We start from the raw sequence: 13,672 nt of genomic DNA on the forward strand, positions 1-13,672 counted from the left end.
GCATGACCGATGACACTTCCTTCATCATCAGATGCTTCACAATCAGTGAGCCATGAGTGGTTGGATTCCCTCTCTCTCAAACTGGGATTGAAAGGGGGATTTTCTTACTTCGCCCTCAGAGGGGGCTTTCAGTTCTTCGGCTTCAGAGGGGGCTCCTCCTACTACTACTAATTCAGAGAGGAACCCTATGTGCCATGAAGTTCTTCACACACCACCTTTCACTTTCAAGGAGTGGCTCTCCTTTGAGCAATCATTTACTCTACTTATACCCAGGATCTAGAGGATCTACCAAGATCGGGCCCTTGGGTCTTTAGCAACAACTTGGTGGCTGGCCTTCGTATTCCTTCCAACATGGAGTCGCGGAGCTAGTTGCTTCTCTCTCGAGGTTGAGTTTAGGATTCTACAACTCATCCAGTCTCCTGACTATCTTCAAAGGTCTCCTTTCAAGTGGTATTCTCAGATTCCAAGGTGGATCTTCTTCATCCCTTGGTTAGCATGGAGCCAACTCCCAAGATCGAGTACAGGCATATCCTTATGGCTCTTGGCACCACACAAAGTCCGACATTCCTCCTATGCATTGCATGTTTTCATCATCTTTGAAATAGGGCGCTTGGGCAAGTAAACAATTTCCCCACACAAGACATTGTCCAAGTAGCATCTGCTCCATGAGCATTCTTCAGCATGTAGCATTGCATCTCCACCTCACTCTACTGTTGTTCCCTTTTCTGGGCCTGAGAGGGGATATTGAGAAACCCTTCACCTGTACTTTTGCGTTCTACGTTTTGCGTTTAGGGTTGTTGAGCTACAACATGCATTACTTGCTGATTAGCCTCTTAAACAACCCCAAAACACACTAAAAATGCCCTTTTAGAGGAAAACCCTAAAACAAGGAGCGGTTCAAGAGAGTTCAATGGAAACCCTAAAACGGGGAGCGGTTCGAGAGAGTTTAGTGGAAACCCTAATTTTTGGGGCACCCTTCCACATCTATAAACAGACAGACTGCCCCCATTCAGTCTTATTCCGTCTATGCAGGTTTCTCACTCCACGTGCAGATTTCAGCCATCAGCCTCCTCCCATGTGGCTGTCCAGCCCTCGAGACTGCTGCCACTCCATCCGTGTTTGCTCCTGCTACTGGCGCCTTCATCCATGCTGACGTCAGCTCTGCTGGCGACATCATCATCTGTTGCAATCTGATCATCCAGTCATCACCAGCCACATCAAACACTGTTTCAGCCTGCTGTTTATAGGAAACTGTGCGCAGTTTCCAGCCTCCGATCAGCGGTACACTGCTGTGCTTATCAGTTTCCAGCCTCCATACTGTTGCGTTTTGGTGACCAGCCTGCTGCCATTCACTATTCAGAACTCCTACACTCCGACTAGTGGTCACAGACTTGGGATCCGTCTCCGGTGGACGTCACACTCCGACATTGCTCTACCCTTGAGCACACTATACACTCTTACATTCATTTACAGCATTCATTCACTTCAGAGTTGTGTTGTCTCTCTCCCTTCTTCTGTTTGTGTTTGAGTTTTGAGTTTTACATTTAGGGTTTGAGTTTTGCCCTCTGTGTCTGTGTCTGTGTCTCTCTTTGTGTCTTTGTCGTGGTCGTACACTCTGTGTGTCCTCGATGCAAACCCTAGCAGTTTTCTTCACACGGTATCAAAGTCAGTGCTCTTGTAAAGAGTATCCTGCGGATATTGTGGAGAGCTAGTCTTTGTGCGAGGCACACAATGCAACTCATAACAGAATCACAATGTCCCAGACACCTTCTTCTCCAATTCCTACGATGTCTTATCAGACTCTCCATCATTGGAGGCCGTGAGATGACATTATGGACTCGGTGAGGAGGATGACACTCCACCTTTACCAAATTTCACTAACATGATAGAGTAGGACTTTGAGGAGTACTATCGCAACAAGTACGGTGATGTTTACACTCCTACCAATTTTTCTACCACATCCAAACCAATTGGTGAGGCTGGCCACCTCTCCGATCATGGAGGACATACGGCATTCGGAACGTCTGGCGATCCATCTCCATCGTCTCAGCCAGGTCCAATGTTAGGCTTGTACAATTCTTTTGTGTTGCATGAATCAAAACCCTCCCCTGTTTCTTCTTTTGAGGTACAAGATCCGGATGGCTTTGCGTATGTGAACTTCAATAGAGGGAGCTCATGAAGCAGACGGAATTCAGATACATCTACAGCTTCTGTTTCATCTGAGCATATCACACACACTTCTCACTTCTCTCCCATCCCACCCTCTTCTATATCACACCTCTCATCATCTTTCCAAAACCTTGGATTACACTCCACATCTGCATCACACACCCTAGGGTTGGATCATCCATCTCCGCTCCTAACACCTTTTCCTTCTCCACCCCCTTCTCTACATCTTTGCACCATGGTATTTCGTGAGGGGGAATACCACCCTTTAACACAGTGCCTCTCATCTTTCACCAAAGGAGCACACCCATAACTCCTGGGTCGACTGTGATGGGCATCCCCCTCACTATCCCCAGCTTCACATCTCCCATGACCACTCATACGCAGGGGTTTCCATCCTCAACTTATGGTGCATCTTCACACTCTCCTTGGGTTACACCTACGCAAGGATTCCCCTCTTTTGCTTCCCGTGTTCCCGTCCCACCTCCTTGGGTTCCTCACGTGGCTACCATGCCCATGCCTAGTCAGTCCATCCCTACCTATGGATCCACCTTACGCACTATCCGCATGCCTCGTGGGCACTCTGGGATCCATTCCCAAGTATACTCCACTTCCCCATCCTATCCACACCACTTTTTCACACTATCCATCTCCAAGCACTACCACTCCTGTTGCAACGGCCAAGAATGCCTTCACAGATAAGACACATTTTAACGGGTCAAATTTCACCACTTGGCCTAATTTCATGCAACAATTGCTTGAGTCTCAAGGTCTTTGGGACCTCGTCATTGGTCTAGAGCCTATGCCGCTAGCTCACCCTAATTACATCCGTCAATGGAGAGCCCGCAATGCCACAGCCAATGTTGAGCTGATGCAGGGATTGCTTCTTGAGTTTCACTCTCAATTGCACCACTTCCCGCTTGCGTCAGAGCGTCGGAGTCACCTTCTCGACCGCTATGCGGCTCGTGACCGTACTCGGCACATCAATCTCAACTTTGAGATTCAAGAGTTCTCTATTAAAGAAGGGGATGATCTGAAAGTCAAGCTGGCTGAATATCGGCGGTTACTTGCCGAGTTCGCCACTACTGACTCTCCAAAGTCAAATGACAATCAGGTTACATTCTTCTTGAATAAGTTGCCCGAAAAATACTTCAATTTCATTCAACGCATCATCTCCCAACCTCGATTGCCAACCTTCTATGAGTTTGAGTGCCAGTTCTTGCATTACGCAAGGCTGCATGATTAAGTCCACAAGAAATCCTCATCATAGCCTTATTCAGAGCAGAGGGGGTTGGTTGCCTCTTCTTCGGGAGGGAAAACCACCAGTGGCAAGAACTCGCAAGATGCGAAGACAAGCCAATCAAAGGGTAACTCCTCTTTCTCCAGTGGAACCAAAGAATCTAGACCTATCTGGCAGCAACTCCCTAAGAAAAACCAGTTTTACACTGCCAACGACCCGACCATGTGGATGAGGAGTGTTGCTCCAAGGCCCAAGGTCTTCCACCTTAAAAGCCTCTGCAAACCATTGCGACTGCAAAGTCCAGTGGGGCTACCCCTTTCGCTCCTGCTTCATCTGCTCCTTCAACACCCGTTGTTACTGGACATGTGGCTCGTGTACAGCCTCAACAGCCCATCTCTTTCACTATCCCAGAGGGACTGGTTGATTGGTCTGCAGATTCCGATTACGTTGCACTCCATGCATCTACCTCACCTTCCTCCCCACCTCATCAGGCGTTCCCTTGGCAGAGCCTTGCTACTGGACATACGCGATGGTAGCCACCTTCTTAGACTAGTATGTCTCTAGGTCCTTTCGGATATCCTAGGTCAGTCTAGCATTCATTTTTCGCACTCTTAGAGTCGGACCCATAGGATTCATTGTCCTTAGCTTTTCCATTCTTTTGTCTTCCACTGCATTTACTCACACATCCACATTCATTGCATTATTTGAGTTAGATTTTCTTTCTGTTATGTTTTGCTTTGGAGCATCTCACCACTAATCTCTATGTTTGCAGAATCTCATCTCTTTTGCAGGGTTTTGTCTTTCAATGTAGGGCTAACTTGTAGATTGCTTTGGTCCTACCTGGGCTAGAGACACGGGGATACGCACCGTTCCTTTCATGGTTTCATCATCCTAGGAGTGCTTACTCTTCTTCCATCATGGCGATTTTCCCTCCCAAGGCGGATCGTGCAGCATCTCTGTCAATGCTCTCCTAGCGGTGACTTCTACCTTGCTCTTCTAGCAGGGTGCTTCATCCACTTCATCCACTTCCTTTTCTTTTATTTCTTATGGTTCTCGGCACCATCCAAAGACCAACATCAAGCTCCTCTTTCTTCTTCGACATCTACATCCAAGTTGAGAGGGGGTTCCTACCCTTCTTGGTATTCTATAGGCTTCTGCACTTTGTCTTTGACATCGGTTTTTCCCCCCCTGTTATACCTTACTCTTAGCATTGCATGATTTCATCATCTTTGTACTAGGACGCTTGGGCAAGTGAACAATTTTCCCATGAGGGACACTGTCCAAGTGGCACTTGCTGCATGAGCATTCTTTAACATATAGTATACTTTGCATCTCATTGTGCAAAGCACCACTTGAGCGGACCCTAAGCTGTTTCCACTAACGACTGTTGTTACCCCACCACCATCCTCCTTCATCACATAGATACCTCATCACCTATTTTTCTTTGTAATCAACACCCTAAGTGGATGGGTTAGCTTGTATTGTTTTGTGATGTGTTGAGTGTACCCTTTCTACTCCCGTCTTCTAGGCCACTATTACTCAATTGGCTGCATCTCATAATACTTACCTCACTTATTCAAAAAAAATTAAAAAATCCATGTGGTTCCATCCGCCTTTGTAGGGCTTAGTAGGCCACTGGGCAACCGACATGCACCCTTTGACTGATGCCCTGTCGTCTCTATGGTACCTACTTGGATTCCATTGGTAAGATAACCATCACCTCTGTAGTCTTGGTAGGCCACTGGGCAGACGACATGCATCCTTTGTCCAATGCCCTGGTTGCTTTTTGGAGTGGAACACCTTGGGGTAAATAAATATCACAATGGCTGGCCTAACCTTTCAACTCAGTTTTGGGCCTGAGAGGGGATGTTGAGCTAAAACATGCATTACTTATTGATTAGCCTCTTAAACAACCCCAAAACACACTAAAAATGCTCTTTCAAAGGAAAACCCTAAAACGAGAAGCAGTTCGAGAGAGTTCAATGGAAACCCTAAAACGGGGAGCGGTTCGAGTGAGTTTAGTGGAAACCCTAATTTTTGTGGCACCCTTCCACATCTACAAATAGACAGGCTGCCCCCATTCAGTCTTATTCCGTCTGTGCAGGTTTCTCACTCCACGTGCAGATTTCAGCCATCAGCCTCCTCCCACGTGGTTGTCCAGCCCTCGAGATTGTTGCCACTCCATCCGTGTTTGCTCCTGCTGCTAGCGCCTTCCTCCATGCTGACATCAGATGTTGGCGACATCATCATCTACTGCGACCTGATCATCCAGTCATCGCCAGCCACACCAAACACTATTTCAGCCTGCTGTTTACAGCAACCTATGCACAGTTTCTAGCCCCCAATCGGCGGTACACTGCTGCGCTTATCAGTTTCCAGCCTCCAAACTCCTACATTTTGATGACCAACCTGCTACCATTCACTATTCAGCACTCCTACACTCTGACTGGTAATCAGACTTGGGATCTGTCTCCGGTGGACATCACACTCCAACATTGCTCTGCCCTTGAGCACACTGTGCACTCTTATATTCATTTACAGCATTCATTCACTTCAGAGTTGTGTTCTCTCTCTCCCTTCTTCTGTTTGTGTTTGAGTTTTGAGTTTTGAGTTTAGGGTTTGAGTTTTGCCCTCTGTATCTGTGTCTATCTCTTTGTGTCTCTGTCGTGGTCGTACACTCTTTGTATCCTCAGTGCAAGCCCTAGCAATTTTCTTCACAATTGTGTTTTGTGATTAGGGTTTCACACTGGGCAATCCCAAAAAGAGCTAGGCGCCCACAATGGGACACCGCCCTAGATAGCCAGCGCCCTCTCTCCGGGCGCCACCCTAGACAATCTCTTGCCTATCCATACGCTGCTTCTCTCACTCATTCTTCACGGCTGACTCATTCAGTCTGTCACCTCTTCTCCCCAGCCTATCCACTGCCCTCACACCCCTGCAAAAGAACATTGTGGTTCGTGGTTTATGGCTATCTTCATTATCTTCCTTGTGCTACGGCACCCTTGTGCCCATGTATCACATTCACTACATGATTCAGATCTTCATAATTGCATTCATCAGAGTTTCTTCTCTCTTCTCTTTTCTTCTTAGTGTTGACCAAGTTTACTCCGTGTTCCTCCCCGCAAACCCTACTGTCTCACTGATACATTGTCTTTTGATATTCCCATCACTTTAAGATTTGATTTAAAAACATTTCTTGATCTTAGCATTTTTATATATTTTGTGCCAAATGTAAAAGGCACGATGGAATTTCTATAACTCTAAACAATCATTCAACTTGCATCAACATCTAGCATAGTTAACATGTCAAACGGCTCACTATTTGTATCTATATTTACATTTATATTTACATAGAACTCTCGTTATTGTCTCAACATTATTGAGCAACACCTTTCTCTCTAAAGTCACTGAGTGAGTGAGGGTATTCAGTTTTTGGTTGGCTTTTAGCATCTAACAATAGGCGAGAATGAATGTTTCTTCAACAAATTCTCGTTTTAGAATTAGCAAATGATAAGGCCTCGTTCAATGAAGTCTAGTGAGAAATGGTCCAACATTTTCAATATGATAAATGTCTTAGTGTGGGGCAATTAAGTCACATCACACAATGAGACCTTACAACCAAGCCAGCATCTCTAGAAAACCCTCTCCATGCATGATTGATCCATCAAGAGACCTCTTCCCTTGACATCATTTATCATTTTCATGCTTGGCCTTGGTTCCATAGCTTTGGATAGGCGGTCAACTAGTTACTCATATCCCACCGTATGTATGTTATCAAGTACTTTTGCTAACTAGCGTATGGAGGCTTTCTTGGCGCCAAAATGAAGAATACACAGTGTAAGATTATAACGTGTACAGCAAGGAAACACCCACACAGTGAATACAAACGTATGAAACTGCTCCTCTATTTGAGATCGCATTTATGCTTTCCAGAGATATCGGATTCTTTCAGTAAAAGCTGTACAGTGCGGTTAAATTCTCGCTCTTATCCCCCGTGTCCCAGGCTAGATGTGAAGAAAATAATCCTTTCTTGATCGCAAGAACGATTGGCAGCATTCCGTACCGAAAATAGCTATGATGACTCCCCTTCCGTCATAGTCAGGGTGACTGGCCAGAAATCGTTCTGCGCCAATCTCCTTCTTCGGCATGAGGCCAGCAAGAAACGTGCGCTCGTCAAAAGCCGATGTGAGGCGGTCGCCTCCAGCAGGTGAATCCTGATGATCTGCAGGCATGGTGAGGGCAGCACTAGCAACTGAGAAGCTGCTGCAGGCTGGCTTTCCTGTCTCAACTCCTCGATCTTCAACGGCCTCCCCGACGTCCTCTCCTTCTCCTTGTGCTGCTTCTTTTGCTGCTGCTTCTTCTCCTTCTCCTTGTCCTGCTGCTGCTCCTTCTTCTTTTTCAAGGTTTAGGTCTTCACTTCTCTCTGGCAGCGACCTGCTGCAGGCCTTTGACACAGGCTTTGCGAGGAATCTGTGGTGCCTGCGGGAGAGGCAGCTGTTCCTGGCGCATGCGGGCCTCCGGAACTTGAGGCCGACGGACGACGAAGGAGGCCGGGGCGAGTGGAGAGGCTGCGAAGAGAACCATGCATGTGCTGGAGGGGCTTGCATAAATGCGGGCAATGAATCGATGAACCAACCTATCATATGTGATGACACCACTGCCGGGTGTATCCATCATCTCTTCGATACATCAAGCATCAATCATCTATCGTCACATGTCATTACCTTTGGCCTTTTAATCATCATCTATTATTGGTGGCCACTCACAACTCGCCAGGACCTTAGTAAGAGCCTCTGCCCATAGTGTGTTGGGGAAAAGGAGCATCCACTGCCCGAACATAAGCGAATGGGACTATTGGTGGCCACTCGCAACTCACCAGGACCTTAGTAAGAGCCTCTTCCCACAGTGTGCTGGCATCCACTGCCGAACATAAGCGAATGGGACTACCTCTTCATGTCATCCATCTCATTGCATTCTGAAATTAACGTGGGATCAATTCCTTTAAGAAAATCTCAACCTTCTATGCAAAAGCTCTGGGACTCTATGCACAATCTAGAGGGAATCGTCACTTGTAGATGTGACAATCACTTGTTCCTTTTCTAACCACTCCAATTGCCTCCTTCTTGATGGTGGGTGATTGTTGTCTCCCACTTCCTGTTCTCAAGGGTCATGCCACCCTCCTACAACAATGTGCAACAAAAAACATTAGTCCCTCGACCATCACAAAATGTCAGTTTTTTTAAATCTATGCACCACCCGCTTCTCGATCAGCTTGCATCGCCCACGATGCTTGCATTGTGGGAAAAGGTGACACACCATCTCCCATGATACCCCTTGTGCATGAGGGACCAAGGAGCATAAAAGAGAAACTTAGTGAGTGCTTTTCCTACGTGTCATAGGACTCCCAATTTAACTAGGATCTCCCTAACAACCACGAGGAGATCTTATGTTAAACTGGGATAAAGTCTAACTGTGCAATGTCTATGGCACAATTGATCCGAGCATGGAAAAAGCATCTGAATAGCGTCGAGATTCCTGTTGCATAACTTTCTCATATGTTCAATGTGTTTCTTCCATTGGTTCTTACTAGGTGAAGAACCATGGTGCCTCATCTGTGAAGGCTATGATGCGTGCATCGTAGTTACCCGCTTTTTTAAAGTTACAAACCATGTCCAAAGTGGGCAAGATAGTTGATGGAGCCCGATGAATCAGTCCACTAACTTATCATGTAATGAATCTTTATCGCCAACCAAGTTTGTGATGTTTTATCCCAGACCATAGTTTTTGGATACAAGCTTTGTTATGGAATTATATCATCATGATATTTTCTTGAAATTCACTATGGAAATAAGTTGATTTTATTTTCCATATGCAATAAGTCACAAATCATGTGGCAAATAAACAAAGCCTTAATAAATAAAATAAAATCAACTTGTTTTCATACTAAATTCTGATAAAATGTCGTGATAAATATAATTCCATAATTGTGGAAAATTAGATCACAAAATTAGACTTTTCCTTGGTGTTTTTCCATCACACAAAGGTCTGTATAGGCATAATCATTTGCACCAAAAAGAAATCCAAAAACAAGTAACTACATTGTTAAATAAGGGTTTAATTTGTCCTAATTCTTCTCCTTTTGGTCCATCTATCTTGTTGGTTGAATAGAAAAATAAAACATATCACATGTGCATTGATTATGGAGCTCTAAACAAAGTGGATGTAATGTTACATGGGTAGGAAAGCATAGAAATAAAATAACCGACGTTCCCAAGTCACAAAAGAGGATTTTTGGTTTGTGCAAAATAGATCTTAAATCAGGATATCATCAAATTCTTATGGATTCAATTGATATATTTAAGACTGTATCTAGGACACAATTTGGTCACTAGAAATTAATTGTTATGGCCTTCGATCTCATAATGCACCAACTACATTTGCATGAGTGATGAATAGCATTTTTTTGGATTCTCAAGGTTTTGTAGTTGTTTTCTTTGATGATATACTTGTTTTTAATAAGTTAGAACTAGAGCATAAGAAACATCATCACATTGTATTTGATTTACTACATAAAAATCACTTGTATGCAAATCCTAATAAGAGTTCATTTTTTCAAAGTCGAATTGAATATTTGAGACACATAATTTCTATTGAAGGTATCACAATTGACCCTAATTAGAAAATTCTTAAGAGTATACATTAAGGTCAATATTTTCTAAGGTTAACATACTTTTTAAAAAAAAAATTATTAGAAAATTTTCATTAATTGCTCTATCTTTAACTATGTTGTCATGTAAAAATATTATTTTTCATTAGAGTCCTAGGCAACAAAAATCCCTTGATACCTTGAAATACATTTTAACATGTGCACCCATTCTTCACTTGCTTGATTTTTACCAATATTTATTTCTTATTGTCACCGATGCTAGTGGTTCAAGAATAGACACAGTTTTGATGTACAACGATCATCCTATTGTCTATGAGAATTGTAACTAAAACCTTATAAACAAAACTATAGTAGTTATGATAAAGAATTATTGGCTATAGTTTATGCTTTGGACATTTGGAAACATTACCTTATGGGGCTCAAGATTTTTATAAAATTTGATCAACAAGCCATGAACCAATCTTTAATTTCTAACCAATATATTAAATGGACTTTTTTCATTCAAAATTTTCATGCAATGACTCAATATCAACTAGGTCATATAAAAGTGGTTATCGATGCATTAAGTCATAGGCTAATGGAAAATAATGCATCACATCATTTTATTGGTTTCAATCAAATCGAAAGTATGTATTTAAATCATGTTTCCATTGTTAAAGTCTAAACTTTTGATGCCATGATTCCTACATATGTTTATGACCTTGATTTCTCTTTTATTTTGCAAAGATTTTAGAATACAAACACCACTATTTTTTATACTTATTCATATGCAAATAACTTTTTGTATAAGCAAAGAAAGTTATGTGTTACTATATGTTTGAAATATTATTGCAACTGAAATGCATGCACCAACTTATTTGGGACACAGAGAAGTTCAGTCAACTACAGCTGCATCCAAATAATGTTTTTTGTGGCCTATAATGAAGCATGATATAGCAAAATTTGTGTTTGAATGCATTGTTTGTCGATGGATAAAACATCATCGTGGAAAATCATATGGTATGATTATGTCTCTATCAATATCGAATGGCCCATCGGAAAAAATTTCTCTGGATTTTATTACTCATCTTCCTATAACATCCTCACATCATGATATGATTTGGACAATTATGGACAGATTCAGTAAACATGCCTTTTTTTTTTGCAAATAGGATTTGTTTATTATTGATACTCATTATATGACCACTCATATTGAAAATAATTATCCTCGCTATCTTCTACAATTTCAAAATAATTCTATTGAGGAAACTCAATGAATGAATGCATGTGCTTTACATAGTTCTCCACATTTATTAACTCCACACCCACCTAATAGCGATTGAGGACAATTTGCTATCCCACCTTAGAGGTATGTTGTTAGGAGGCACGTACACGAGGGGATGAGTGCCTTCAATGGTTCTTTCTCATATGCACATTGACAAGATGAGTGTCTTGAATGGTTCTCCATTCAGGGTAGAGCATGTTCCTAAGAGCAAATTAATTCTCATCTTGCGTGGAAGGTTGATGGGGATACATATCCTTTCTGAGTGTGAGACTTGCAGGTGTGAACACGAGTGAAGTTGTATGTGAATGATGCCATAATATTCATATCTCAAGTGTTAACGTCTACGTGATTTGATTATTTAATGGAATTTCAATGATTAGTTGATTTATTATGGCTAGCTGTATTTATTCAATTAATAATTTCTCTCAGGTGAACTTTTAAAATTTTGACTAATTGATATGTAGAGTAAGATGAATTGGATATACATGGAAATCATAATTTATTTAAATAAAATTTCATTAAATTATTTAAATAAATACACTACTATTTATTCTAATATGTACGTACATTCTCTTTGTAAATATTTATTGATACTTGAAATTTTTAGAAGACATACTAAGGATATTTTAGAAATATGTTATGGCTCTAAGCACTTTTGAGTTGTGCAATTGATTTCAACTGTCAATTTAGTCAACTCAAACTCTTTTGCGAAAAGAGTGATTGTTAAGGGCCTATATTTGGGCAAAGAAAGATTCGCTTTAATATTATAAACATGGCAAGGAGAAGGTACCCACTCCATCTATGGGGAGAAATTGCACACAATAGTGTGTCACTCAAATTTGATTTACTCTTCTTTAAGCCTATTTTGAGTTTTATGAGTTGTGCTTTCAAATTTTATAAGAAAAGAGAGTAAGGGAGAGCTTCTTTGGTTTACTACATGCACGTTTGCCATCCAATCTATGCAAAAGTAGTATCAAAGCTCAACTTATATTTGGGGCTTCCAATTGCCTATCATTTTGTGCAAAGATGAGCTATCTGGAGCAATAGAGCTCTACAGTGTGTCTCAGCTCAAACTGACTGTATAGCTACATTCGTAGAGCTTCAAAACCCCATACCTCTCTATCTCTGCTTAAAAATTTTGCAATTCAGACCAAGATTGACAAAGTAAGCCCCCTCTCTTATGGCACCATTATTCTAAGAGTCTGTGATGACAATAAGGTTTATCCAAGTTAATTAGGCTTTATCATTAAGCTTGAAGAAGCTTAAAAGATTCAATTTGAATTTTGTGGAGGGGGGTGTTTTTTGGCTAACGAGAGCAAATCGTTGCCAAGCAAGCTACTAAACTTTTCATTAACACCATATTTCCTCATCACGAATTTCTCAAGGTTATACTTTTTTATCATGATAGCCGATTTTGTAATCATTTTTGGATAGGTAAATTTAAAATTTTAGACTCCGAGAGATGGATTTCACCTTGGCTTTCCACCTGTAGGTAATGGTCAAACTTATAATACTTCATATTCTGTTATCGATATAAATTCTTTTAAAGTAGTCTATGGAAAGAAATTGCATATTCCTATGACCACAATTGCTACTAATGTTTCGACTATTGATACTTTGGCTAGTAACCATATAAAAAATTTAGAAGAATTCATTGAAAAGATTAAGCAATCACAATTGAATTATGTAGCTCAAGTTAACAAGAAGGGGAAGGCTATTAATTTTTAAGAGAATTATCTATTATGGTTGATAATCGAAAAGAGGAGGTTAAAATCCTCCAAATTTTAAATTAGCACCAAGGTATTATGGCCCATTCCATATTATTCACAAGATTAATAAAAATACATTTAGATTGGGCATTCCACCTTGCTATCAAATTCATATTTCTTTTCACATTAGTTTGTCGAAACCATTTAATGGAACATCTCCTCTTACTCCTATTGTTGATGACTCTAGTAAATGAAGGTACCAAAATTTTGGTTCCTAATATAATCCCTAGATCACAACTAGAATTGAAAATTGGTATAATAAGTATCTAGTCAAGTACAAAAATCATTATGTGGAAGAATCTCAATGGATTTAAAAATCATCACTAACTCTGGCCTATGATAATCTAATAAATTCCTACCACTCATAGTCACATTAAAATTTTCCATAAGCGTAGATTTGTTGTAGGAAGCAATGTTTCATGTAAAATCTATGGAACCTTATTCCATAGGAAATGTAGATTTGCCACATGAGATAACACTAACATGAGGTTGGCCACCCTTGCATTTTTATTTGTGTTATCAATAGGAGGAAAGTTGCTCTTTAACCCACAAAAAATGTTATGAAT

General features: G+C 41.4%; 1 protein-coding gene across 2 annotated transcripts in view; it reads right to left on the bottom strand.

Moving 5' to 3' along the window:
- The window catches only part of TPP2 (tripeptidyl peptidase ii), a 176,562-nt gene extending 168,477 nt beyond the window's left edge, over positions 1-8,085 (bottom strand). The window contains exon 1 of one of the 2 annotated variants that reach the window (XM_087701392.1): positions 7,470-8,085. In XM_087701392.1, the coding sequence (XP_087557518.1) occupies positions 7,470-8,049 (580 nt within the window). In that variant the 5' untranslated portion in view covers positions 8,050-8,085. The remainder of the gene's footprint in view (positions 1-7,469) is intronic. The other variant, XM_087701391.1, reaches the window with a different exon arrangement.
- Between the last annotated feature and the right edge of the window lie 5,587 nt (positions 8,086-13,672).

The sequence above is a fragment of the Lygodium microphyllum genome, chromosome 20 (assembly GCF_053477565.2).
Source record: "Lygodium microphyllum isolate KBCC chromosome 20, Lygodium_microphyllum_v1.1.10, whole genome shotgun sequence".
NCBI classification, from domain to species: domain Eukaryota; kingdom Viridiplantae; phylum Streptophyta; class Polypodiopsida; order Schizaeales; family Lygodiaceae; genus Lygodium; species Lygodium microphyllum.